Here is a 27,672-nt window from a genome sequence, read left to right on the forward strand (position 1 = left end):
GGGCTGCCGTGGCCGCGACTCTCGGGGCCAGTGCGGGGCGCGCCCGGGCCACCACCGACGAGTAGCGCTCCTGGGCCGGACTACATTTCCCAGCGAGCCTGACATCGAGCAGGCAGATCCCGCGAGAGTTGGCGGGACTCGCTTCGGGACTCCATTTCCCGGGATCCCTCGCGCGCCGGAAGCGGCGGCGCGGCGGTTCCGCGGCGGAGGCCTAGGGCAGCGGCGGGAGGCGGCGGGACGTGCTCCCGGTGGCCGCCATGGACGTGACCGGGCCCGAGACCGACTGGCGCAGCACCAACTTCCGCCAGAAGCTCGTCAGCCAGATGTGAGTGAGAGCCGCGGGCTCGGTGCTGGGTAGGCCGCGCTCGGGCCTCGGCTGCTGCCGCCCCCGGGCCGCCGGCGGGGCCGGTCCCGCCCGTGTCCCGCCCGGACCCGCTCCTCTGCAGGGCTTTCCGGGCCTGCCCTGGCCGGCTGGGTTCGTGCCCGCTCCCCGCTGTTTCCTCTGCCAAGCGTGGCCCTCTCCTGAGGGGCCTCGTTGCCAGGATTTGCCCAGACCCTGTGCGGGGTAACCGGGACTGGTCTTTGACTTGATTTTCCCGATCCTCCTTCTCCTTCACTTTCCCCTCCTCCAGCAATACCCATTTCCTGCCCTGCTCGACACCGTCTGGTTTAGGGCTGTGATTTTGCCAGTGTCTACGATGTTGTGAAATTTGGCATATTGAGCCCTATGAAAATCACTGTTATGGGTTTGTGACTGACTTTTGGGGGCAAATATGAAATAAAAATGCAGGTGGTTCAATGTGAACTTCAGCTTGTTGCCTTTTTAGTGTTCCTTTCTGAAACTATTGCTTTCCGTGAGTTATTTTGCTGCTTTGCTGGCTTTTTCTGGTTTTGAAAGGCTCTTCTACCCTGAGCAGGGTGGTGAGCACAGAAGTGCAAGCACTGTTCATTCTTTCTAAAGTAATGCTGCAGTGCTAATTCATGTATTTTGGAAAGCTTGATATTCCCTAGTTGATTTTAACAATTACTACCTAAACCTGGAGTGGTTTTCTATGGCATCTGAGTAGTGTGTTTGTGGGTCTCCTACAGTTAGGGTGCTGTTCCAGAATTAAACTGTTGCAGTATTCATTGAAGGAGTGGGATGGTGTTTGTCTGTCAGAGCCAGCCAGACTTCTTACTGCTCACAAGGGATGTTTCTCTTTCTAAACTTTCTGTCAAGTTATTAATCTTGTTAGATTAATCCCTAACTTCCTCTCCTGTTCTGCTGCTTTGTCAAAACAAGCAAACAGAAGTGCCCTGAATGCTCTGCTTTGAGGAAATAAACGTGAGTAAGCACTTGCAAACCCAACCCAATCAAACTTGGAGTTTGTTTGCCCTGCAGACTGTAATGGGGTTTCTCTAAGCAGCAGACAATGCTCTAAAATCTTTCCGTGGAAGTGCACAGCAAGGGATTAAAGAATTACTGCTACTGACCAAAAAATCTTTAATGCCAAATGAAGAGATGACACTAATCCTAAACTTTTAATACATGCCCTCTATTTATTTTCTTTTACACAAGTGCACAGATGTCTCTGCATGATTCATGTGCTTTTTATTAGATGTAGTGACAGCCTTTTTTTGTCACTTCCAGTTTTACAGGATGGATCAGATATTTGCATTCATGGCCCTGTTTGAAAAGCAAGCAAAACTGTTACTGGGATGGCTGGGATGAGTTGTGACAGTGACTGCAGCAGACTTTTCTAAGCAGTTATTGTGTGTTAGATATCCCAAACAGCCTGGCCTGGCTCCGTGTGGCACTTGGGATAAGCAGAATGAGAAATAAAAGCAATGTACTTGCTAAAAGCTGGAGCTCTCCATGCAGCAAGTTCCTATTTCTTTCCAGCAGCTCCCAGCTTTGTCCTTAGAGGCTGATGTGGTAGGTGGAAGAGGGAGGTGATTAAATATCTGATGAATCACCTGGAAGTTTTTGTAATCTGTGGGAAGGTTGTTCTGAGCACTTAGGGAAATACAGTCTGAAATGTGTGTGCATCTTCCAGCTCATCCTGCAAGCAAGAGGTGATACTTGTCAAGATAAATGTTAACCCTTGGTCTTCAACATTAAAAGCATGAACCAGTCACATAACTCATTTTGAGTTATCTGAATAGTTTTTGAGTTTGGCCCATTAGAGCTTCTGGCTGTGGGTGTCTCCATTTGTAACAATTCCATTCTTGGGTTTTCATTCCAACACTGATTTGAAGTTTTCTGGGCTTTGCCTTTGTCTTTCAGGAGTGATGTTGTGAGTGACCATTTCAGTGTGGGCAGTGGGTATCCTGAGGAGTGTCTCAGTGCTCCAGGTGCATGATTTGGTTGTGGACATTTGGGACAATTGTGCTTTTCATGTCCTGAGTCCAGTGCTGGGTGCTGTGGGACTGCAGGGCTGAGCAGAACTTCCATACTGGAGCGAGACTGAGAAAGCCTGAGCTCCAGTGACTGAGGCTGAGAGGCAGCTTTGGCTTCTCCCAGGGTGTTCCAGGAGTCAGCAGTGATGTAGAAGTGTGGATAAATACTTCTGCTTGCAGGGCACCACTTTATTCTGGCCCTTACATAGCTCCAGTACACCCTGGTGCCTTGGGAGCCTTCCTTCTAAAGGGCTTTCCTTAAAATGTGTTTAGATGTTGGTACTGTCTGAAGGACAGGTCTGATCTGGGCTGTAAACTCACTCTGTGGCTGTGTCTGGTTCCTGCTCTGAGCTTCTTGGAGGCTGTGTGAGCAGGGAGTTGTGCTCTGATGTAACTCTGATGGTCCCTGACTCTGGCAGGTGCTGGCCCTGCATCTCCTTGTCCTGGTGGTTCACTGCAGCAGCAGATTCACCCAGTCCTGCTGTGCACTGGCTGGGGAGGGAGCTGGGGCACTGTTGAAGGAGAACACATTCTGCAAGATTTTTCTGTTAGACCAGCTAGCCTGAGTGAGAGGTTGCACATATTTGGGCTGGAAAGAAGCTTCTTGAGAGTGGAGGGGGAATTCCTGAAGCTGGTGTTGGTGCTGCCTCTTGTGAAACCACAGCTCTGAGTGTTCTGCATGAAATCAGAGTTTTAGTGCACATCTACACATTTACTGATGCTGCATTTACTAAGCAGATGGAGGTTGAATTGGTTGGTGCCATCTCATTCCCAAAGTTTTGTAGAGTTGGGAGCTCTGCAAGGAATGTGCTCTGTGCTAAAGCTGACTCTTTTTTAGCTGACTTCCCTGGTCTTTGAATGTAACTATTTTTATGTTGATTGCAGTTAAATATGTGAACAAGGAACAAGTTGTGTGGGTTTGTTTCTTCCCAGTCTAAACCTCTATTGGAATGCTAACAGACAGGACATGGAGAGCTTGGATTGGCATTTTCAGTGATGCAGATGTAGTCACAATAATACATCTTCCATGTTCTATAATGCCAAGATATAATCTTGACATCATAATCATCACATAACCTTCCATGTTCTATAATGTCAAGCGGAAATGATTCATATAAAAGCAGATAATTTCTTTGCTGTGGATTTTTTTCAGGTTCCTGATACCATATTGAGCACTGTCTCTATCACATCCCCTCAGTGCTACTTACGTGTTACTTTCTTTACTTGCCTCTGTGCAATCTTTGTCTTCTCTTTTTGTCTGCTCACTTTTCAGTGCTCTCAACATGAAAGGCATTGTCATTGTCACAGGAAAGTTAAGGAGGATTCAGGGTAGTGTGAATTTAGAGACAGCCTTTCCAAAAAGGAAAATGTGTGAAAAAGGAGAATTGGGTATAGCTTCTTCCTCCACAGCAGAGCTCCTTTATGAGCAGTTCCCTTCAAGGCTTGTTTGCTCATGGAGGAATAGTTACTCTGCATTGTGCTCACATTCTGCTGCAGTTGAAGGAGGATTCATACATAAGCAGCATTGTTTTGGTGGCTGCCAGGCCCCACAAACAGGTTCCCTTGCAGCAGGTACAGTGTTCCTCTGTGTTCTGCTGCTGCTTTGCAGGTAAGGCTGTGAGTTGTGGCAGCCTAAGCTCCTGCATTTTAAGGCTGTAGCATCTGCTTTTCTCCCCTCAGCCTGTCATTGGGTTAGTTCAGAAAGTTTAACCCATTTACTTCTTGTCCAAGCACCATTCCTGCTGCATGGGAAGTCATGGAAATTCAGGGGAAATAAAACAGTAGTGTCTCTTCAGAGTGGCTGAAACTTCCAGGGTTCACTGCCCTGACCTGCATTTAGTGCAGGGTAGCTGCTGGTGCAAGGCAGTCACCAAGAAATAACTTTCTGATACGTTAATTATGAAGTGAAAGTGTTTCCTGATCACTCGTGTGTGGAATTTAGACTGTAACTGCCAGGCTGCTTCAGAAAAGAACAGGTTTGGCAGGGAAGTTTCTGAGAATGACAGTGCCTAGAGGATTGCAACAGGGCCTCACCTGGCTGAACTCCTTGTTTTAGGATGCCTTTCTTTGCATGTTCCATAGCTGGACTGGTTGCTGCTCTTTGATGTGCTGAGAATGTCCCTTCTTTTCCACTCATGTCCCCTCCCACCCTGCCCCTGCTGCACCTCTGTCCTCCTGTGTCCCTAACCCAGGCTCCCACTCATTGTCCTCACTCACTGGTTAAGCCTCTGTGCCTTTAGACAACATTTTTTGTTTTATTCCTCCACCTTTTGTGTAGAGAATTCTTTTTGGAAAATCCTCATGCTAGGAAGCTCAGCCTCATTGTTTGCCAAATGTGGATTACATTAATCCTGTCATTCAGTTTTTCTCAAATAAACAAGTGCTGGTATTCTGTCAAAATAATGCATCAGGCAGTAAAATAATGGCTTGTTTAGCAGTTGGTCTTGAATTTCTGCAAAGAATATTTGTGTTGCCTTTTAGAAATTAGTTGGCTTTTTTCTCCATTATTTATTTGAAGAAACTTTATAGGGTGGCAGTTTTAAATAATACGTGGTGGTGATTTGGTTTGGGTTTTTTTGTGGTGGATATTTGGGTTGTTTGTTTTTAATCTATAAATAAGAGAGGGGTAAAAAGCTGTTTCACAGACCTTTCTAACTACAGGAAGTATTTGTAATACCCTCAATTAAAATCCAGCCTTGTTTTTTTCCTCTTTTGTTTTTCAGTGATGAAGCCATGAGGAAAGCTGGTGTTGCCCATAACAAGTCTAGCAAAGATATGGAGAGCCATGTGTTTATGAAGGCCAAAACAAGGGTAAATCTATTTGCTTCTAGAAGTTATTTGGTGTCAAAAGAAGTTTGTAGTGAATTGCAGAAATAGCAAAGCCAGTGCGCTTCAGAATACAGAGTTATGTGAAATTTTGATTTGTATGTGCTGCTTCTTTTACCTGGAGGGGAAGTGAGGAGTTCTGCATCCAACAGATGCATCAGACTGGCTTTAATGCAAGGCAGCTTTGCTGATGCTGCAGTGTTTCATGCACATGTGGAACCACACTTTTCCTACCTGAATGTGTGGAATTTCCTTTGTCTACAGTGTAGCACCATTCCAGTTTGGTGGTCAGAAAAACCTTGGGTATCAATGGAAAGGCTCTGTCAAGAGTGACCCCAAGGGAAGAGCCACGGTCTCTGTGAAAGCCTGGCTGTAGTGTACAGTTCTGCACTCTTACCAAATCATAAACTTCTTCCCTGGAGCTGTGTTAGGAGAAATTGGATAGTGATGCTGTCTCCAAACAAGTTCTATGTTTGAAATAGAACTTGTCTTGGTGAAAATGTTACAATGCTGATGCCATAAATCTGCACCCACTGTTGGCATCCTCCTGATGAGTTGTTTTATGGGCAGGAAGACTTCCTACAAATTATGAAGCACACTGAGAAATATTTCAAAGAATATTTGTCTTTTCACTTCTGACACTTCTGTCATGTTAGTTGTCCAAGTTATTAATTTATTTGTATTTGTAATATGAATTCAGCTTTAAAAAGAGTTACTGTAGTACAAATGTGACATAATTCAAGGACTTAAATAATTCAGTGTGCAAAGTAGGCAGGTTCTGTCCTTACAAAAAAGGAATTATAGTGGATAAGGAGTGGAAAATGTATGTTGGTTTATAATATTTGCATACTGTGGTGCTGTTAGTGTGGCTGTCAGGGAGGTTCTTTCCTGTGAATTTTGTGGTTTCTTGGTGTTCTTGTACCATCAACCACAGTGACGTGTTGGTGAAAACATTCCAATTCATAAACAGGCTGTTCCTGGAAGTGAGCTGCTCTGAAAAGCCCACACACATTGTAGAGTAAAATCCAGTATGTTGAGGAAGAATACTGAAGAACCAGAAAGTAATGGTTATTCTGGTTTCATTTCTTATGCTAAAATACTCATTTTTCACCTCCAGGAGGAGTATCTTTCTCTTGTGGCCAGGCTCATTATCCATTTCCGAGATATTCGTAAGTAATTTTTTACTTTTGGTTTTACTTTCTTCTCAATTGTGGTTTCTCATTGAATCATCATAAAAGAAAAGTAAATTTTAGGGCTTCTGTGTGTGATTCTGCAAGGGATTCTTAAAAAGTTGCTTTAATAATCTTCCTGTAGTATGCATGCATAATTTATAAATCCTATTTCTTTTACACATCATCTATAATTGAGAAGTATTTGAGAAATTATTTAAACTTGCTTCTTTTCCTACTTCCTAATTTTTTCTGTGTCTTTGCTTCTTTCATATTTTTCTATAGCATTCTGGCTACCAAATTGGCCTAGGTTAATGTATGTTATTACAGCTTCAGTAGATAGTGGGTTTTTAAAATTTATTTTAACAATTATGTAGACAGTATATCCAGAAGGTCAATGTGACAGTATTAACAAAGATGATTCATCATTTTTTCTTTGCAGACAATAAGAAATCTCAAGCCTCAGTCAGTGGTAAGAGTTCCTTTTTTGTTGTTGTTTTCTTCCTTCCCCCATACTGTCCATTTCTGAATAGAGCAGCTTAGACATCAGGGTTGTGGTTACTAAGAATAAAGCATCTGTGGATTCCCTAGCTGGGATATGAAATGCTGCTGGAGCAAAGGAAGGGGAGCATGACAGTCTTGGAGTTGTTCAGTGTTGAGGGTGAGAGGTTTGGCCAGTGCTTTGGATGTCACACAGCAGGCTTGTTTGTGCCCCTCTTAGCTCACAGCAATCAGGTTCATGAAGGCACCAGAGTGATTGAAAATGATCTCCTGCTGAGCAGCCCAGGTTCCTGCCTGTTGCCAGCTGTGGCTCCCCAGGTGTTGCAGCAGAGGCAGAAATATTTGTGGGGCCATTTGGTGAGCTTAGATCTGATCCTGGCTTCTGCCTCTGTGCTCATTCTCACTGTTAGGGATGTTAGGGACAGAGTGTGGTGCTGTGCTTTTATCCCTCTGCAGGGCAAATATGCAGTCTGTGGTTAATTAACATGCAGTCTGGCCTGCTGGAAATTATTTTATAAGTATTCTTAAGAAAGAGGTGGTGTGTGTTCTGTACCTGGTTCATACACCCTCTGTTGTGTTTGGGTCTCTTGAATTGTCTTTCTCTCTTTAATTTCACTTCTCTGTGTGCCCAGGATTCAGATGATGAACACTGTCTTGAAAGGCACTGAATTTATTCAATGCATAATAACAGTGATGTTAGAGGGAGAACTGTGTAGCAAAGTACATCCTCTGCTCTGAGCACTGCTTCTCTGACTTGAGGAGGAAGATCCACAGAGGGACTCTCTTGGTTTTTGAAGTTAAAAGCTTTGTATCCTCATGGAGTTTTGTTGGCAGCTTGTTTTGACTTGTGTATCAAGTTGGAGATGGCTAATAAGTTTTTTCTCTGATGTATTTAAAATCTGTGTGGAACTTCACGACACTGGAGCACTTTAAATCATCTCTCTGTCTTTACAGAGAGTCAGAGATGTGCTAGAAGCCTCACAGGCAGGGCAGTGCATCTGAGTTTGTCAGGGCGTTGGATCTAGTCGTGGTCTGAAGTTGCCAGATCAGAGAGTGGATGATGGAGAGCAGGGGATTCTACAGAATTGCATGGCTGGCTGCATAGCAGTGTCTGTTTCCTTTGCAGATCCAATGAATGCCCTGCAGAATCTAACTGGGGGTCCTGCAGCAGGGGCACCTGGCATGGGCATGGCTTCCCGAGCTCAGGGGGCACCAATGAGTGGCATGACAGGCCTTGGTCCAATGGCACAGCAGATGAGTCTCCCAGGGCAGCAGCAGCCTCCTGGAACCTCAGCAATGGCCCCTCATGGGATGCCTGGTGTTTCTACAGCTACTCAGCAGAGTAAGTGTTCAGTTTGCTTCAGCCTCTGAAGTTGTTGGATCAGCTTTTCAGTAATAAGGCCTTTCCCTAGGGACAGGGTGCTGAAGAGATGTCATACTAAGTGTCATACTAGATGTCATACTTCTGGCTAAATCAGCCAAGTGAACTCAGAAATAATTGATTTCAAGTACTGCTACCTTATTGGATAAGTGTCTTCCTTAATATAGCCAACACTGTGTAGCTGTTGTATGAGCAAATTGCTTCATCATGTCAGCTTGAGAGCATTGGTTTTGTACAGCTCAAACAGGTTTTCCACAGTATGGTGCTTCCTGCTGTGACCTCGGTGCACATTTCTTCTTGCACATTTTTACTCTTTACTTACTCTCAGTGGAGGGAGAGTGAATTACAAGTTGGTAGTACAAAGTGTAATTAATTCTGCTCTTAATGTGCCCCATCCATTTGAGGAAGCAAAAGTTTATACTGCTAAGGAAGGACATTAATTAATCTCACATTATTTGGGTATTGTGTTTTAAGTACTGTCTGTCTTCTCTTCAGCCCAGCTTCAGCTTCAGCAGATAGCTCAGCAGCAGCAGCAGCAGCAGCAGCAGTTCCAGCAGCAGCAGGTGGCCCTGCAGCAGCAGCAGCAGTTCCAGGCCCAGCAGTCAGCCATGCAGCAGCAGTTCCAGGTGCAGCAGCAGCAGGCGGCGGCCGCTGCCGTGGCGCAGCAGCAGCAGCAGCAGCAGCAGTTGCAGGCTGTCCAGCAGCAGCAGCAGCACATGCTCAAACTGCAGATGCAGCAGCAGCAAAACCAACAGCAGGTGATGAGAAACAGCTCCCATGGCAAATGTGGTGATGGATGTGCTGGTTTGAGAGGAAACTGGTGGGAGATCCCAAGTCAGAACTACAGTTTAATGGGGAAATTAAAATAAAATGCAGTAGTACAAAACCACTGCCAGAGTAAGAAATGACCTGGTGCCCTGTGTGTCAGGGTGGTGGCACAGCCCCATCCCAGGGGGGCTCAGGGTGGTGGCACAGTCCCATCCCAGGGGGGCTCAGGGTGGTGGCACAGTCCCATCCCAGGGGGGCTCAGGGTGGTGGCACAGTCCCATCCCAGGGGGCTCAGCCCTCCTGCAGTGCCAGCTGTGGTGCTGCTGGAGCAGGGATCCTGCACAAGGCAGGAGTTTTCCTCTGGAGCTCCAGGGCTGCTGGAGATGGGCCTGCTCTCCCTCTGGGAATGCAGGGCAGGAGAAAGCTGCTCCTCTGGGAATGCAGTGGGCAAAGGCTGCTGTGCTGTTCCCAGGTCAGATTGGATCCAGGTAGGAATGCTTGGCTCCTCCCCTGGGCAGAGCATCTCCCCATGGGATGGTGGGATTGGATCAGCCATGCAGGGACACTCAATGGCCATGGACAGAAGAGATCCCTCTGGAAAGAGGGTGGGTCATGGAAGACATAAAGAGCACTGCCCTACCTGGTTTTAACAGATGGTAATAGAATACAAACATTTGGTTACATCTTGCATTGTACCCTAAGACAATCAGTTACTTGTCAGGTGAGGCTTGGCTTGTGTGGAAGTGTCAGCTCTGCCTGTTTCTAACACATTTCCACTTTAGGGTAGGGCTTCAGGTTAGATTGGCAGGTTAACTGACAGCAGTATGTTACATGCTAGAGGAAAGGCTTTACAGATGTTTTGTTGCTTTCTTCTGTCATAGCAATAGGGAATTAAAATCTTTGTCTTTTTTTTTATAACTGTCAGGATAATCTTTCATTCTGACAGAAACTGGGAAAGAACAGCACTTGAATTACTCTAGCAATAGTGGTTGTTTTGTCATTGTGTGAATGATGTGTTGCCACTTTAAAAATACGTGTATGTATACACATGTCTATATATATATGTATATATACATATATGTTAATCATTCTTAGGTACAAAAACAGAGGAGAGAACTTCAGCTGTCATATTCTTGTGCAGTTTTTGTTAAGGGGTGATTACATTTGAAAAACTGTATCTGAGCCCATTTGTACAGGAGAAGCTGATGGACTTCACCTTTGCTTTTAAAAGTTACAGGCAAGCCTTTCATGTGGAAATATGGAGATACAGGCTGTTTAACCATGGAGGGTTGAGATATCCGAGGGATGAGTGGATTAAAAGGTTAGGCTTTCCCTTTGGGCTTAAAGCATCAATCTGATGTATTAGGATTCTGTTTACTTTTGGTTTATGCTATAAAAGTCTCCTTGTGCATTGCTGGAAGCTTTAACATCCTGGCTTTTCCTGCTTTCCAGATGCAGCAGCAGCAGCAGCAGCAGCAGCTGCAGCGGATTGCTCAAATGCAGCAGCTGCAGGCAGCACAGGTCATGCAGGCACAGCAGCAGCAGCAGCAACAGCAGCAGCAGATACCACAACAACAGATACAGCAGCAGCCACCTCAGCAAGTCATGCAACAGCAGATGCAACAGATGCAGCAGCAGCAACAACAGCAGCAGCAGCAGCAACAGCAGCAACAGCAGGTTGCTCAGGCACAGCAATCTCAGCTTCCACCACAGTCCCAGCCCCAGCCCCAGCCCATGGTGTCTCAGCCTCAGGCAATCTCAGGACAAATCCCCAGCCAGGTTATGCCTGTCACCCTCACACCACAGCAGTTAAAAGCTATGCAGGTAAGGGCTAGTGACCAGCTGTCCATCTGGAGAAATAAAACATATATCTGACTCTTGCTAATAATGAAGCAGGAAAACCCTAACTTATTAAGAGCTCTGCAGTTAGCAGGTTATGAGTACAGGGTGGTTAAAGGTTGACATCTGGGCCTGCCAGTAGAGAACAGTTTTGTACCTAAGAGGAAGAGTTCTGAAAATCTGTGAAAACCATTCATGCAGCTGATATTTAAAAAACAATTTCTTGTCTCAGTCTTGAATGGACAAGTGAAAAAAAGAAAAAGAAACATACTCTGGTTAAAGAAAAATTACCTCCATGCAGTTTGCTTTTCTAAAACATGAGCAAGTACTCTGAAGTGTTCTAGACTGCAGCCAGGGCTGGCTCTCTGCCACGCTGGCTTTGCTTCTGCTGCCATGTTGGGAGGTTTTGGTCACAGTTTAATGTGCTGGTTGTTCCTGCCTTGAAGAGAAGGTGGGCAAGACAATAGTTCTGCTCTGTTGAATCTCTTGCTGGGTCATCCTCTTAATGCTGCAGCTTTTTGAAGTGTTAGTCATTTTTACCTGGGCTGCAGAGGTTACTGTTGAGCCCAAGCTCAGACCTGTTTCTCTTTGGGCCTTACTGGGGAGGAATGGATGTCAGCCACACTTCAGAAATGGATGAGTTGGTATCTCCACTTTGTGCTCCTACCAGCTGAGCTAGCAGTAGTTAAATGTCATCATTGTCACAGTGACAGATGTAATGTATTTATAAATATTTGAAATGCTGGTCATTGGTAGGCTTGCAAAAAATTTAAGTGCCTATTATTTTTATTTATAAGACCTGACAGTAGAGGTAAGATGTGCAAGAAGTTGTTGAACTGGCTGTGCAGTCTGTGGGAAAACTATTCTAAATGTTTTAAACATGTGAACTTGTTTTCAGAAAAAAAGCCCAAAAAACTTCAGTTGGTGAGGCTGGTCTTAGTCTCCATACCCCTTTTAATGAGCCCAGTCAATGCAGTTGAAACAGAAGTGTCATACCCTGCTCAGGTATGTATTTTACTTTGGGTTTTGTTCTCATTGCCCAGGTAAGAGCTCAGCTGGTGCAGCAGCAGCAGCAGCAGGCAGCAGCAGCAGCAGTGCAGGCAGCTCAGGCCCAGGCTGCTCAGATGGGAGCCTCAGGGCAGGTAAGGGCCCAGGGGCCAGTGCCACAGGTCACAGCCTGGGGCAAGTGCATGCTAGAGATGAGCATGGAGTTGGGTTCCTGGTGGATCCTGGTGAGGGGGCTGGCACTGCTCATCCCCTGTGGGAAGGGGATGTGCTCTTCTCTGCTGTTTCTCCTTTGCCTGGAGTCAGAGGCAGGATTTCATTGCCAACCTCTCTGTGCATGCTCTCTGTCCCCAGTAGGTACGAGTGTTGCCTGTACTGACACAGGAATGCACATGAGTAAGATGGTCTCCTGTGGGCACACTAGGAGTCTGACTGTTGGTACCTGGAGTGTATCACCTCTTCTTTCATTAAACTCTCCTAGGTGACTGCTTTGTTGTGTAAACTGATTTCTGTACTGTGAATCTTTGCCTGCTATCTTTAATCACATGTGATTTACCTTCCATCTTCATGTATTGACTAGAAAAAAATAGTATAGATGATGAAATCTCTGCACTCCCCTTTCAGTCCTTTCATCTTTCATTCTTCTTCTGAGTGAGATGGGCAGTAGATCTAGATGCTCTTGTTCTGGATGTGAATTGTGAAGAACAAATGGTGTGTGTCACACGTGCAGAGTTACATTAAAAAAAGAAAAGTGCTGGGTGAAAGCTTGTTGTCTAACATGGTTTTTTTATCCTGCAATACACCTGCAGCCCCAGTGGTTGTTTCTTGATGTGTGTCTGGTATGAAGGAGACATGGGGAAAAAATGGGGAATGGCTTGAGCTGAACCTCTTATCCCATTTTCCACAAGAATATGGAAGTCTTTTGTGGCTTACCTGTGTAGTGTTTCATATTGAGGCATTTTACAGACATGGGTAAGTACAAGTATCACCACTCTGTAGATGAGGAGAGAGGCAGACAGATGAAATGAGGCTGACTAGGACTAATGGCAGAATTCTTTTTGTATTCCCAGCCATTCCATGTTTTTCAAGCACCATTTTCCATTCAGTGCACAAGTAATTTTAGAGATTCAGGAAGGAGTTTTTTATGTGGACTGTGATTCTCCAGTGAACATCTCCCAGACTTGTATCAGGGACAGTGTCTTGTACCATGGTAACTCTCAGCTGGCCACATCCTTGCTGGCGTGGCCAAGTTGTGTTTCTGAATTGCTCCTTTGGCTTGTGTCAATGTAACACAGGATGTAAAAGCTGGGCAGTGGTAAGTACAGTTGGGACAGTGCTGGCAGCAATGCAGAATTCTCTTCATACAGTTGAAATGTGAATTAAAACTTGTTTGTTTCTTAACTAATTTCCAGGTGGGAGCTGCAGGGACTTAGGCTGACTGGGAGGAGACACTGACTTTTTTTCTTGTTGCTAACTTTAGTGGTGCTCTTTTCCACTCTGAACAGATGGATTGTGTTCATGTAGAGTCAACTGAATTCTTGTCCCTTTAGTGACTTCATGTGCCAGTGGCTTAACAGCACAGTGCATTTGAAAAGCTTTGGGTGATGACATGGTTGACAGCCAGTTTTGTATTGCAGCTTTATCCAGTCCTGGGTGGGGGTTGCTCTTTATCTACCACACGTGGAGTCTGGAATGTTCCACACACAGGCTTTGCTCCACTGATGCTCATGCCAGTGCAAGATGAGTCTGCTAAAATTCACCTACCACTAGGAAGTCCAATAACTAAATGGGTTTCTTGTCTAAATATTTTCTGTATATACTAGGTTTAAGATTGTGGCTGTATATAATATTACAATGCAGCTTCAGTGTGGAGACTGTGTAAGGATTTCCTTTTCTTTATAAGAAGTCTCTTTTAAGGCTAGATTTTTGCTTTCTATTTAGTACATTTTTTCAGTAGCATCAGCATTTTTAATAAATCTGCCTTGATTTCTTTATTTGGTTCAGGGAAGCTTTTTTTAGAAACAGACCCTATCCTAATCTTTGCTTGTTACATTTAAACTTAGTCTTTAAGGGCTTTCAGACTGGGAGTTTTGCTTGCCATGGCTGCATTTTTCCTTTTCCATAAAGTTTCTGTAAATCCTTCTTACATAAAAGTTAAAACAGTCCCAGGTTTAAACGTGGATTCATGTGAGAAATTCTTTGAAATGTTGAAGACACCACACAGGTCAGTGTTACCCTGCTCCAGTCCTTGTGAGCATGTCACTCCCAGGGGAGCTCACAGCAGCAGTGTCCTGGCAACCAGAGAGCTACACAAAATACTTGCAGCACCAAGGAGAAAGATCTGTAATCGACTGCAGTTAAGTATGAGTAGAGTTAAAGTGAAATATGAGTAAAGTTAAAGCTGAGGATGAGTAAAGTCACTGTTGTGGTGCAGTTCCTTCAGGTGCTCAGATGGCAGAGAGGCTGATGCTGACTGACTGAGAACCTGAGCTGCCTGTGGTGCAGTGGCTCTGTAATACCTGTGCTCACCAGAAGCTGTGTTTTTATGGGCTGCTGAGTGGATGTTAGATAAAAGAAAGTTGCAGGTTCTGGATTCTATTTGTTCTATTCCAATTCATTTTTATCAAATAATGGGGTTTGTAGCTTACTTTGGAGGGAGATTCTCTTCTTGCTCTCTGATTTATCTCAGTTTACAGGGTCTGGAATTTTATCTTGTAAGAATTCAATTTCACTTGTGGAGGAAGATATGTGTTCAGTTAAAATCTTTCTCAAAAGTACTTAAACATTTCTGGTTGTGTTCTTATTTTATGAGAAGAGTAACTCCTTTATGGACGTGTTGCTTTGGAACCCCCTTTCCTGACTCCTTTATCGAAGGGTCATGGGTTTTGTAAATATAAATGAGCTGGAGAATGGGGGAGAACAGATTGCTTTTGTTAAGAGTGTGGAATTGGTGTCATTTTATATATGTATTTCCTTTCCAAAGCACACATTTAAAAATATACAAAAAATCCTAACCCAAGGTTGTAAGCTTGTGCACTCATTTGACCAAGCACAATACTACAAACAGCTGAAAGCCTTTGGAGTGGAGTTTGTCATGCTGGTGTTCAGTGGTTTGCCAGACACTTAACCTGTGAATATTCTTCTAATTTCCTTTACCTCAGTGGAAGTAATCTGAATCTTCACTTTTTGGTGGTGTGGCTTCAGAAACATGGCCAAGATGGGACCTGAGGGTCACCACAACATGCCTGGGATTGCACAGCTCCAGAGATCTGTGTGCATTCACCAGGGTCTAAGATGGGGTGATTGTGCCTGAAAGGATATCCCCTCCCAGCCCAGCAATTTCCCCTTTTTTTTTGTTGGTTTTGTTAGGGTTATGTTGCTTCACCAGCTCTCATGTTGATACTGTAGCTCTTCACTGCACTCCCTGGCATCCCCCTGTGCTCCGTGGCAGTGCTGGGTTGTTGTGTTTGCTCTGCAGCTGCTGCATGCTGTGTGTGCACGTGTGCATGTGTGTGTGTGTCTGAGGCACCCCCCTTTGTTCCCCTTTGAAATCCTGTCTCTGACCATCCCTCTTTGCCTGGATGGAAAGGGACTGCATTGCTCTGATGTTGTGAACTAACAGCTGTGCTGAATTTGACACTATTTTCTTTATCAGTTATTGCTTTCTTTTTTCAGTCTTGCTATGTTGTATTTAATTTTATTTATTTTTAACAATTGTAAGCACATGCATTCTTTGACTCTCTAGAGATGTGTTGCTGGCTGCTTCAGTCCATTTACATAAACACCCAGCAGGAGTGCCCCAAACCATTTACAGGAAAGGAGACTGCATTACCTCTTAGGCTAGTCAGGATTGTGTAGGTCCCTTGGCAACATGTAAGCCAGGAAAAAAAAGTGGCCCAGAGAACTTTACTGTAGATCTGTGAAGTCCCAAACAGAAACTCTTTTACTGATAAGTGAATCTGCCAAAGCTGCCTGAATGCTACCTCAAATATCTGCTGTATTTGTTGGAAATTCTCAGTATGTGGGGTAATATCAAATTTTAAGTAGCAGAGGGCTATACAGATATAAAAAATGAAATCTCTGTGGCTCATGCAGGCTGATGGTTCTGAAAGGTACTTTTAGACACTGCAGAGCAGCATAGTCCCAATACTATTTTAAAATAAAAATTGATTCTAATGCTCACCTTTATCATTTACCCTAAATGATTGTACTTTAGGGTGTGCTGATTCTATACAGCTGGAGAATCAAAAAGCTTGAGGAAGATCATGGACTCAGAAAAATTTAGCACACCTTAGTGGTAGAAGAATAGGTATTTGTCAAAATGATGGTAATGAAAAAAGTATACTTGACCTATTGTGTGGGTTATAAAAGGAAGGAAATAGATTTTTCAAAGCTGGAAGTCCTTTTAATTGTCTTTGGCATTGTTATACTGGCACAGGTTGGGCTGGTGTGAAATTTGCTCACTGTGGGGCAGTGCACTGACAGTGCTGTTGGACTGTTGGACAGAATGTCCTTTGTAACAGAGGGACATGGCCAGCACTGCTGAGCCCTTGGAGCCCACAGTGGGGAAAGCACATCAGGAACCTGTGGCATTGTAGAACTTCTTAGATGGAGCTCTCCTGACAGCACAGAGCTCATTTCCAAGAATTGGAGAACTTCAAGATGTCAGGAGAAATTTAGGAAAGGCCCCTGATGGAAATGACAGGATAGTCAACCCGTGACCCACAGTCTGAGGCTGTCCATGGGCTCTGTCAGGGTACCAGAGTCCATGAGGTGCTCTCTGAAGATGGAGAGGAGGAGTATAAAAGGCAGTTGGATTTCTCAGGTGAACCTTTAGAGAAAAGCTCACTAACCTTCCCTCCCTGCTCCCCCTCCCCAGTTCCTGGAGGCTGCATGTGCTTCTCATCCTGCCAGTGCACTGCATTTCTTGTTTTGCGATTACTTTTGTCTGTTGTCCCTCTGTCCTCAAAGATGATCAGCGCACCCATGGCCCGAGGTGGGATGCAAATCAGACCACGGTTCCCGCCTGCCCCCGCGGTGCCGGCCGCACCTCCGAGCTCCGTGCCCTTGGGCGGACAGCAAATGCCACAGGTATTTACTGGGTCACAGCCTTCGTGTCAGCCTCGGGCAGAGCTCCCCTGCCTGCCTGCTGCCTCTCAGGCAACGGGACTGATCACTTGGGCATCAAACAATGAACTTGCTGCTGAAACTCAGCGTGTTGGTGTGGTTTTTATGGATCCTTTTTGGTTTTAAGTACGAGGTTTTCTTGGGATATCAAGTAAAGCGTTTTTAAAGCGGGGTAGATCTTTATTTTAACATTTAAAACTTTGCCTGTTGGAACCCAGGACATTCCTCTGGCTGCCCTGGGTGATCTGAGACCCTGGCAAGGGGCTCAGAGATCTTGGCATGGAGTCAAAACCACCTGTGCCTTTGATTTTAGCCCATGGAAACAGTTACCAACTTCGTGTGAGGAGTTACAAGCCACAAGGGTTTGAGTAAAATGACAGTGAATTTGTCACAGGTGAAAAAGTAGAATTTTGGGGATTTAGAATGGGGGGTCAAGAGGCAAGATGAGGAATCTGGGCATGTCCTGTCCTTCTTCTCCTTCTTGTCCTCCATCTTCTGCTGGGATGGTGGCACTTCTGGATTGGTTTAGAGCAGAGACAGACTGTCTGACACAGGTGATAGGTGTTGGGAAATTATTGTAAATAAAGCACACGTAGTTCTTAGTATAAAAAGCCAACACCAGCCCAAGGGCAGGGACTGTGCCACAACCCGACCTGCTGGACAGACCTCAGCAGGGCAGAGAAGGAATGTAACAGATAAGGGAAAATAAACAACCTTGAGAAGCAGAACCCACAAATCTCAACTTCTTTGGTTGTGGGGCTGGATAAAAAAGACTTTTTAATACCTTGGGGGTCATGTCAGCCACAGAAACCCGAGATTGTTCAGCATTGATTCAAGACTCAAATTAAAGGTCCACACTCCATGGGTGTGCATTTCTGAGTGTTGCAGGTCAGCACTGCAGTGTAGCTGGCTGAGTTGTGCCCAGCACCTTGCTTGGCCTGTGTTCCTGCTCTGCACAGGTGCTTCTTGTGTTGTTAGTGAACCTGGCTCGTTGCAGTTTGAGCAGCTGCTTGGCATGGTATCAGGGACCCAGAAAAATTGGAGCTGTTCTTTTCTTTCATGGCTATGTAGGAGAAACTGCCAGCAGGATTCCACTTGTACCTGCATCAGAGAAGATGCTGTGTAGGCAGGCTGACCCTAACCCTGTCCAGCTGGTGCTGGAAAATGCACCAGGTCACAGCTCTTCATCTCTTCTCAGGGGTTTGCAGAGGCAGAGACAGTGACCAGAGAGATTCTGCAGCCCTAGGCAGACACATCTGTGGTCATTTCTGGTTGAAGATGGATGGTCATTTCAATCCAGGACAGTGTTTATGTGTTAACTGGCATAAACCCCAGCCATAGCTGTGGAGCCAGAGGGGAATTTGTGCTTTGGTCACTGTAGCAGTTAATACTGACTGAGATAATCAGCTCCCATTTGAAATACCCACCGTATTTGAGGCTTTCTCGTGGATATTTAAGTATTAGTTTTGCTTCTATTTATACTTGACTGATAGCAAAAGGCTTCTAGTTCAGGCATTCAGTGCCATGGGGTGATCTTTGGGCTCTGCCACTGTTACTGGGGAGCTTTGACTCCTGGCACGAGCTGCTCATCAGAAGTGCCCTCAGCATGCCAGGCAGTGGAAGGTGATGTAGAAGCTGAACAACTGACCAAAGCAGAAGAAGAGGAGAAAGTTTTCATGAGCAGTGATTGTAGTGAAAATGGCTCTGAAGCAGGTGCTGGGGTGAGTGAGTGAGTCATGGTTTACTGGTGGCTGGAGACAGGTTTTGTCCTGGCCTGCCCTATAATTGACAGCTCTGGACCAGCATGGATCTCTGGCATTGTCTGCCAAAACATTTTGTTCAGGTTCTAGGTAGATTAGAAATAAGAAATGCTGTCTTTTACATCTCTTAATCTTATAAAATGCTGAACTGCTGCTCTCTGGTGGGTATAATCCTGCTCATCTGAGCCCTTGCAGGTGTTGACAGCAGGAGTGAAGGGCTGTAGCAGATCTGTGGTTATTAATCACTCATTTAAGAGCATGTCCTAAATCCATTTAGATGTGGTCATAGGTAGTTCAGGGTGTATTTTCTCCTTAGAAAAGAATCTTGGTGTTGCACTGAAGAATGCTTTTCAACAGAAGGAGCAGATATGATATCAATACCTTGTGGCTATTTGTTTTTGCCCCATCAGACAAAACAGTCTGTCCTTTTTTATCACAATTCTCATTGGATTCTCCAGGGAGTTCATTTGTTTGGTCAGGTTTTTTTTGCTTCTTACAGTCTTTTCAAACAATACCAAAAAATTACTGATAAGAGGTTTTATTCCACAATCACCTGGTGTTTTGATTTGCAACAGAGTCAGAACTGAGAGCCCTTACCAGCCTTATCTCCTGAGAGCTCTTCTGTGCCTGAGACTCAGCAAACTGGAACTCATAGCTGGGTTTATCTTCCAGCACAGTGCTCTGAGCTCTAAGTTTTGGTTTAGTGGATGTAAATTAAAACTTTTATCATGCAAGCCTAAGTGCCTTATGGGCAAGATCTCAGAAAATGAGAGTGTGGTGTCATGATCAGGTCACTGCAGAGGCACAGAGCAGATTCATGCTCAGTGGGCTGTAGTGGCTGTCCATGGACATGCTTTATGTGCAGAAATTCACATCCCTCAGTGAAAAAAGATGTACTTGGGTTTCCCTGTGTGTGCTGGAGATGCAGGGTGTACCACTGATCAGTAACCATGGCCTAACTCTGGAGCTGAATTAATTCAGTGCACTTAAAACTCTGGAGGAGGGGGATTTTGTCTTTTGGGTTCATAGCTACTTTTGTTGTGTGTTTGTTTGGTTTTATTTATTTTTTAAGCCTTCTTTTTACTCAGAGTCAGCTGCAAGGAGCATTCCCTAGGAGTTGAAGTTTATTAAATTGTTACAATCTTAAACTTTATCCTACAACTAATGTAGAAATCTAAATCTGAAATCATCTTTAAACCTGTTGTGAAATGAAGTAGCAAATGAACAGCTGTCAAAGAAAACCAAGGCAATAGGTTCAGAACTGCACATTCTGAATGCATGCTTTTGAAAATGTCACAGTTTTGCTTACTGTTAGGCACTGGCCTTTGCTGTTCTGAAATGAGGGTGGCAGAGAGCAAACCTGGCAAGGAGAAATCTGTTTGCCTGTGCAAGTATTTGAATGAGGAGGGGTAGTGCAAAAAAGTTCAGTTCATCCAGTGCTTGTGTGCACAGTAAATGCTGCATATCCTTTTCTTCACCTTTCTGCAGCATTTGTAAATTAATGTAAATAATATCCTTGGTGCTGAATTACACACAGCAACTTAAGTCTGGCAGAAAACCTAATGAGATATTTCTCCTTCCTTCCCCAAACAGAAGGATTTAAGTGTTCAGAAGTCCTTTTTGTAGCCAACTTGAGACCCTTAACAGGGGCCTGATTTTCAGGAAGAGATGAACCACTCCAAGTGGTGTTAGTCTGACTTGATGAAAAATGGGTGCAGTATGCACATGGGTAAGCTCCAAACCACTTGCTGTCTCATAGCACATTAGATACTCTTGTGAAGGATCAGGGAGTGCTCTTTGCAGTGTCCATCCTGCTTCCTTCCACACATGGTGTCTGCAGGAGGCAAACTGTGCTTTCCAACCTCAGAAATGCTTTTCCAGCTGTTGAGGAGAGACATGCTGGTAAAAACCCACCTCCTTTGGGGAACATAAGCCCAGGCTCTATAGTTGTTGATTATGGAGAAAAGGAAGATAATTTCATTGCAGCCTCACTTGTTCCATGTGTTAACTTTGTGTGAGAGGTCACCAAGGTTGCACAGGTGCTGGGGTTTTTGAAGATGGAAAAAAAATCATAGTATGTCAGGCTGCATTTGGTTTTGAACTGTTCTGTGGTGGGTGATAAACTGGGATCTTCAAGATGAGTAGTTTTGCACTGGGCTGGGGGTTGTTTCTGCTTTTTGGGGGGGAATGTGACCTTTTGCATGGCTGCTATGTGATGTACCAAGCAGAGCAGCTCCTGCTGCAGTCAGTGTGTCCATGCAGAAGTAGACAATGCCATACTTTTCAGTGTGCTAAATATCATTTCCTCTGTATACAGCTGGGTTATTTGACAAGAGAGTGAAGGGCAACACCCACTTGCAGTGCCTGTGATGTGCCTGGGACCTGTGGATTTACTGGAACCTTCCCTTAAGAATGGTTTAGACTGAGGGAAAGAGTTGTTGATTCAAAGATGTCAATCAGTGACTTACAGAATGGACACTTGGGTTAATGAGCCACAATCTGTGGCCTCTGCAGGCTAATTCCATTTATCTTTGTATGTCCTTATTTATAGCCTCAAGTCATAAGAACTCTCTGCATGTTCCTCAAACAAATGTGATCACTCAGTACCTGCATTACTGTCCCATGCCTCTGCCAGTGCACAGGTTTTCTTGTTTGGTGTTAAGTGATTAAGGGGAAAAATGTCAATTAGAACAAATGGGAGAAGTTGCTCAAATTTTGGTGTCATCTGGCTCTGGCACTGTAGAGTGTACAGAATAAACCTGGTTGTTTGGTGCTGTTCTGGAATGCTCTTACTTGCCTTTTTGTCCTGTAGGCACACCTCATCATTCTCCAAAGGTCAGAAAGCTACTTCATTTTTTTTCCCACCCAGCTGTTCACTTTGGAGTTTCTATCTCCACCCAGATTTTCAGAACTCAATATTTAAACAAGATGTTGGTGATTTAGCTTTCTTAATTTTTTTTCTTCCTTCTTCCTAAAGAAAACCAGTTGAGAAGCTGCAGCTGAGTCTGACAGACCTTTGAAGACTGTAATTAAAATGTCTAAATAAGGAGGGGTTTTGACTCTTAATTATCAAGGGGGAAATGTCTTTTCTTCCTGCTCTTCTTTAGTTCTAATAAAGTACAGGCTTCTCACATGGCACTTCAACATTTTAATTGCAACATGATGGTTTGGGCAGTGAAAAATAATTATTATGCAGTTAATTCAATTTTTGTGCAGATTTAATGGTCATTTCTGCTGAAGTTGGTAAGATTTACTGCCCTGAGAGCTTCAAGAGTGGTACAGGTGGGAGTGTCCTTGTGGGGGGGAAGGGAAACTAATGCTTTCATTTCTTGTAGGCCTGAGGAACACTTCTCTCCACAGGTAAAGCCTTTTAGTTAGGTTCCCATGCTCTGCTCCCTTCTGTTATTAGTGATGGTGTCTTTTCCCACCTTCCAGGTCAGCCAGAACAATATCACCATGATGTCATCCCCATCTCCTGTCCAGCAGGCTCAGACTCCCCAGTCCATGCCTCCACCACCACAGCCCCAGCCATCTCCTCAGCCAGGCCAGCCAACGTCTCAGCCCAACTCAAATGTCAGGTGAGCCCCACTGCACCCTCTGAGCACTTCTGGTAATGCCTTAGGTGGGAGGTTTTCAGAAGCATTCCATAACCTTTCTCTGTTTCCATTGAAGTGAATGAATGTTAATACCAGCCCCACTGGGAGCACAGGTGAGACTGTGCTGAATTCACTCTGAGAACTCACATTTTACATGAAAAATCTGTGCAGGAAATCTCACCAGGGCAGAACTACAAACTGCCATAATGATGCTTACTAAAATCCTATCTGCTTACAGGCTGATGATCCTTCCTTGTCAGGTTCTGGCAGCTTTAATTGTGTGTTTGTTTTATTTTCCAGCTCTGGCCCTGCTCCATCACCCAGCAGTTTTCTCCCCAGTCCCTCTCCACAGCCATCACAGAGCCCAGCAGCTGCACGAACACCTCAGAACTTCAGTGTGCCATCCCCAGGTCCTCTCAACACTCCAGGTAAATGATCTGAGAGCTGAGCTGCACCCAGGGCTTGGGCTGTGTTTTGGGAACTGTAATAATTCCGTGGAAACCTGTTCTTTTTGGCACAGTGTGAACTTCCTAGAGCTCTAGGTAGCAGCTGGCATTGCAGGTAGTGAACACATCACAGACACCACGTAACACAGCAGCTTGGATTCCCAAATCCAAATCCACTGAAACCTCTTTCCTCATTCCTGCACTATCTCATGGGTTTTCCTAACTTCCCCAGTCTTTGAAAAGAAGAATGATAATGTAATGGAGCAAGGCATGATGATTCCTTAGTTCCAGCAGGAGGGAACCCTTAGTGACACTGTGCAGTTGTAAAGGACACAACCACTTCACCCCAGGCAGCAGGCTGCTCTGCTCCAGAACACCTTCCCAGGTGTTCTCTGGCACTTTGCACTTCCCTCCCAGTCAGAAGAAGCAGTTTGTCACCTCCATTCACAGCATCACAAACTGGCTCCTTCTCAGACCAGTGTGTGTGCTTTGCAGATAGGAAAGGACCCACTTTATTCTGTTTATTTTGTGTTTAAAGCATCAGAGTGAAGGCAAAATAAAGACCTAGAAAATGGGTATGTGGAACTTTGCAGAAAAACATGTATTCAGTGGGAATTGCTGTTCTGCCCCTAGAATATGCTGTTTCCATACAAAAACTAGAGACTGGGCAAGCACCTAAACTATGGAGGGCATCCAGTTGTGGATTTGGATATTTGATGTGAGCTACACTTTGAGAGTGCCACATTTCAGATCAAGATTAATTAAGAATAATGTTCTGCAGTATCTTTCATCACCCTGTGACATGCAGTCTTCCTTTTTGCCAGGAAATCCAAATTCTGTCATGAGTCCAGCCAGTTCTGGTCAGTCAGAAGAGCAACAGTATCTGGAAAAACTCAAACAACTATCAAAATACATCGAGCCACTCCGGAGGATGATCAATAAAATAGATAAAAATGAAGGTGAGGTTTCCTGTGTTTGGCCCTGCAGTTATCTGTGTCAGCTCTCTTATCTGCTGGAAGAAGCAATACTTTGCCTTTTGTGGTGACTTCTTTTCCAGGGATTTAAAATGTCAGAGCTGTTCTTTCTTGCTTCTAAAGACTTCAGTGATAGGAATGGGCAAAACCCTTATCCTTAAATTCTCATCAGTTGAAAGACTTCAGTGATAGGAATGGTCAAAACCCTTATCCTTAAATTCTCATCAGTTGAAACATGTAGAGGTCATGCTTTGGATATATTTAGGATTAGATGAAAGATCTTTAATCCTCACTGCTTTCTTTATTACTGGCTCATGTTTTCATTTTTGACAGTGTGCTGTGTTTCTGTCTTCAAGAATGGAAGCTTTTCTTGTAGTCAGTGTTTGTTTCTCACACTGTTTCAGACAGGAAGAAGGACCTGAGTAAAATGAAGAGTCTCTTGGATATCCTGACTGACCCTTCAAAACGGTAACTTTTCCTGTCAGTTTTCCCAGCTGTTCCAGAAATCTGTGCTTGGCCCCCAGCCCTGTTGCCACTGAGGCTGTCTCTGGGGCTCAGACAGCAGAAACATTCCAGCTGAGGTGTCATTTGGTGGGTGATGTGGCTGAAATTTCCCCTCTTCCACAGATGCCCCCTGAAGACGCTGCAGAAATGTGAAATTGCTCTGGAGAAGCTGAAAAATGATATGGCTGTGGTATGTAATGCTTTGTGGCAGCAGAGATAAGCAACTCATTCCAAAAGGTCTTAAGACTTGGCAGGATCATTTTTGCAGTTTTTATTACTCATGGTGTTAAAACTTCAAGTAAAGGTTGGACAAAATAAGAAAACAGAAAAAGTGGGCAAGTTATGTAAGTTACCTGTAGGGGGATACAGTGTGGGTGAATGAAGGTGGCATAGAAGGTAATCTTATCCCCCAGTGAGTTGCAGCTGGACCAGTTTCTAAAGATTAGAAGCAGGCTTGATCTTAACAGGGCACACCTGCAGCCAATAAGAACAAGTGGTATAAAAGAGTGGATTGGTGGGAGCTGGAGTCAGGTGGCTGCTGCAAGGACCAGGAACAGGCAGTGCTTAGAGGAGCTGCCTGTGAGAACCATCGAGGAGGTATGGAGCTCTGGAGATATGAAATCCTTGCACTATAATGACATTAGAACTCGTGCCATCTAAGACAACAGTTCCCTGTGTGTGTCTTTTAACTGAACTTTCAATTTCTTGTGCTCTGTGCAAAGACTGGAGTAATTCTTTCTATGGACTGTGGCTAATTTCAGGACAGCCTCCCTAAACCAAAACTATGTTTTTTTTTTTCTTTACTTCCTCCCTTAATGTTACTATGTGCAGTTCTGAGAATCATTTGGAAGTTTACTGCTATAAAAGTTTTCAGACTCAACAGCAGATCTATTTTTGGTGACGATTAAAGGGGCTTCTGTTGTGTTTCAGCCAACCCCGCCCCCTCCCCCCGTGCCCCCCACCAAGCAGCAGTACCTGTGCCAGCCCCTCCTGGATGCTGTCCTGGCCAACATCCGCTCCCCGGTGTTCAACCACTCCCTGTACCGCACCTTCATGCCGGCCATGACGGCCATCCACGGGCAGCCCATCGCGTACGTACCGCCCGCTCCTCCTGCCAGGGGAGTCCCTCTGCAGCACTCCTTCCAACAGCACATGGGTTTAGGGCTGGGGGGGACCTGTACCTGTTTTCCCCCGTGGAATATTTAAGGAGTCCCTTTGTGGGCTGTGTTGTACGCAGGGCCCCCGTTGCTTCCCCTCGGAAGCGGAAATATGAAGAGGATGAAAGACAGACCATCCCAAATGTCCTACAAGGAGAAGTTGCAAGATTAAATCCTAAATTCCTGGTGAACCTGGACCCTTCACACTGCAGTAATAATGGCACAGTTCATCTCATATGCAAGCTAGGTAAGAAGAAGGGGGAGGTGTGCGGTCTTGTTCCTCCGTGGGGTTCACAGGCTAGAAATCAAGCTCAGTTATGCACTAAAAGCCTCCTGTCTGGCAAGAAATGCCCGGCTCTGATGGAAATGTGTTCGCCTTTCAGATGACAAGAATCTTCCCAATGTCCCACCACTCCAGCTCAGTGTCCCAGCAGACTATCCAGATCAGAGCCCTCTGTGGATAAAGAACCCCAGGCAGTATGGTATGACATTGGTTGGGCATGTGTCTGGGGCAGCAGGGGAAGTGCGAACACTTCTTGTATTTTAGTGCTTTAATAATATTTTAAAACAACTTCCTTTATCTGTTCCCTCTTTTTCCTCCAGCAGCCAATCCCTTTTTGCAGTCAGTGTATAGATACATGACTTCCAAACTGCTGCAGCTGCCAGACAAGCATTCAGTCACAGCTCTCCTGAACACCTGGGCACAAAGCATTCGTCAGGCCTGTCTCTCTGCTGCATAACAGCTCACCTGCAGCATGGAGCCAGGAAGGAACCCTCAACAGCTGGCCTCTTCCACATGCCCCTGGAAAACCACAGCCTGGGGAGGTTACTTCAGAAGAAAGAAACCTTATGTTGTTTTGTTTCTAGGTTGGCAGGTTCAGTAGAGAACCTGATGTTAGACTTAGCTCTCGTGCTTTCTCTCTTCTGCCTCTGTGGACTTTTGCCAGCATTTTCAGATATACAACATGTGTATATATGGTTCTCAAGACTGTATTTAGGATGAGTTTTTTATTGTCTTCTTAGAGAAGAAATTATTTGTGGACTTCCATCAGGGAGTCTGGTATAAGAGGGGGTAGGGAAAAATGTCCTAATTTGCTTCAAAATTTGCTCAGTGCCAGTATTTCTTTCACACTGTATGTTTTGTGACCTGACACTGCCCCAGAAATAAATGAGCTGCAACTCAAATGTGCTTGCAAACTTGCCAGTGGGTGCAGGAAATCTTTTTGACTATTAGCTTTGTCCAGAGATGGGATTAATTACATCCTTTTAAGGCATCCCTCAAATATGGGAGATAAATCTCCATAATTATACTTGGGGGTGGGGATGTGGAACCAAACAGAGCAAAAAAGGTTTCATTTTAAAAAACCTTTTATAGCCTATTTTAAATGCAACTTTGTATAAATGGTTTTTGGTTAGCATGGACCAGGTTTCTCACTCCAGCTGAGTAAGGCTGGTGAGAAATAAGAGACACTGATGTGCACACTGACTTCCTCTGTAAATTCAGTAAATGTGTACATAAAGATGGGGGGAACCAACAGTATAAATGCCAAGGGGCACAAATCAGTCCAGCAGGTTTGTAGCTAAATTTCTTCTTTTCAGAGTCTTTCTGAGGCACCTGGGTTCCAGTGGGAGTTAATGCAGGGCACTGAAAATGTTTCTATACTACATCAGTTTGTTTAAACAAAAAAGGCAAAAAGCAACATCTCAGGAGTAGAACTGACAACTAATCCATCGTGCCTTCAACAGTGATGGGCACTCAGATCAGTCACAGCTGCCTTAGTGCTGGCACCTGGAATGAAAACATTGACCACAAGTAACTCTAATTTAATGCATTTTTCATACTTCCCCATGTGTCTAAGTTGCTCCTTCTTGAGTTCCTGCTGCAGGAGAATTTCAAATATGAGATGTTCCAATTATATCCTGCCCATCTCTCTGTATTGTGCAGCAAACCTTAAAGAGTAGCTGGGCTCTCTTACAGTAGTGTCAAGAAAGTGCTGTGACCTCTGTAAATCCATGTGGTGTCATCAGTTTTAGGATGTTTTTAATGTGGGTACTTTAGTAAGCACTGACTGAGGCAGCAGAATGCTGTCAGTATTTTGTACATGGGCTAATGCAGTACCTGTTTGTTTCTACTGTAATAAATTTATTATTATTCCTGTGTTGGATGCTAACATTGTGCTGCTCCTCCCCTGTTAGGATACCATGGGATGAGGGTTGCTGTGTGCTGTGGGAAGTGAAAA

General features: G+C 44.7%; 1 protein-coding gene across 3 annotated transcripts; it reads left to right on the plus strand.

Moving 5' to 3' along the window:
- The first annotated feature begins 87 nt into the window (after nt 1-87).
- MED15 (mediator complex subunit 15) lies at nt 88-27,603 on the plus strand. Of its 3 annotated transcripts, none has more exons than XM_059863785.1 (18): nt 88-325; nt 5,103-5,190; nt 6,323-6,374; nt 6,817-6,846; nt 8,002-8,217; nt 8,752-9,014; nt 10,477-10,848; nt 11,907-12,005; nt 16,840-16,959; nt 22,191-22,333; nt 22,652-22,779; nt 23,622-23,756; nt 24,176-24,239; nt 24,399-24,465; nt 25,206-25,366; nt 25,513-25,679; nt 25,816-25,914; nt 26,036-27,603. In XM_059863785.1, the coding sequence occupies exons 1-18, from the start codon at nt 258-260 to the stop codon at nt 26,170-26,172; spliced, it is 2,409 nt and encodes an 802-aa protein (XP_059719768.1). In that variant the 5' UTR covers nt 88-257; the 3' UTR covers nt 26,173-27,603. The 3 variants fall into 3 exon arrangements, with proteins under 3 accessions (XP_059719768.1, XP_059719769.1, XP_059719770.1); XM_059863786.1 differs by having other exon boundaries at nt 26,039-27,603; XM_059863787.1 differs by lacking the exon at nt 16,840-16,959.
- The last annotated feature ends 69 nt before the right edge of the window (nt 27,604-27,672 follow it).

The sequence above is a fragment of the Haemorhous mexicanus genome, chromosome 19 (genome assembly GCF_027477595.1).
Source record: "Haemorhous mexicanus isolate bHaeMex1 chromosome 19, bHaeMex1.pri, whole genome shotgun sequence".
In the NCBI taxonomy this organism is placed as follows: Eukaryota; Metazoa; Chordata; class Aves; order Passeriformes; family Fringillidae; genus Haemorhous; species Haemorhous mexicanus.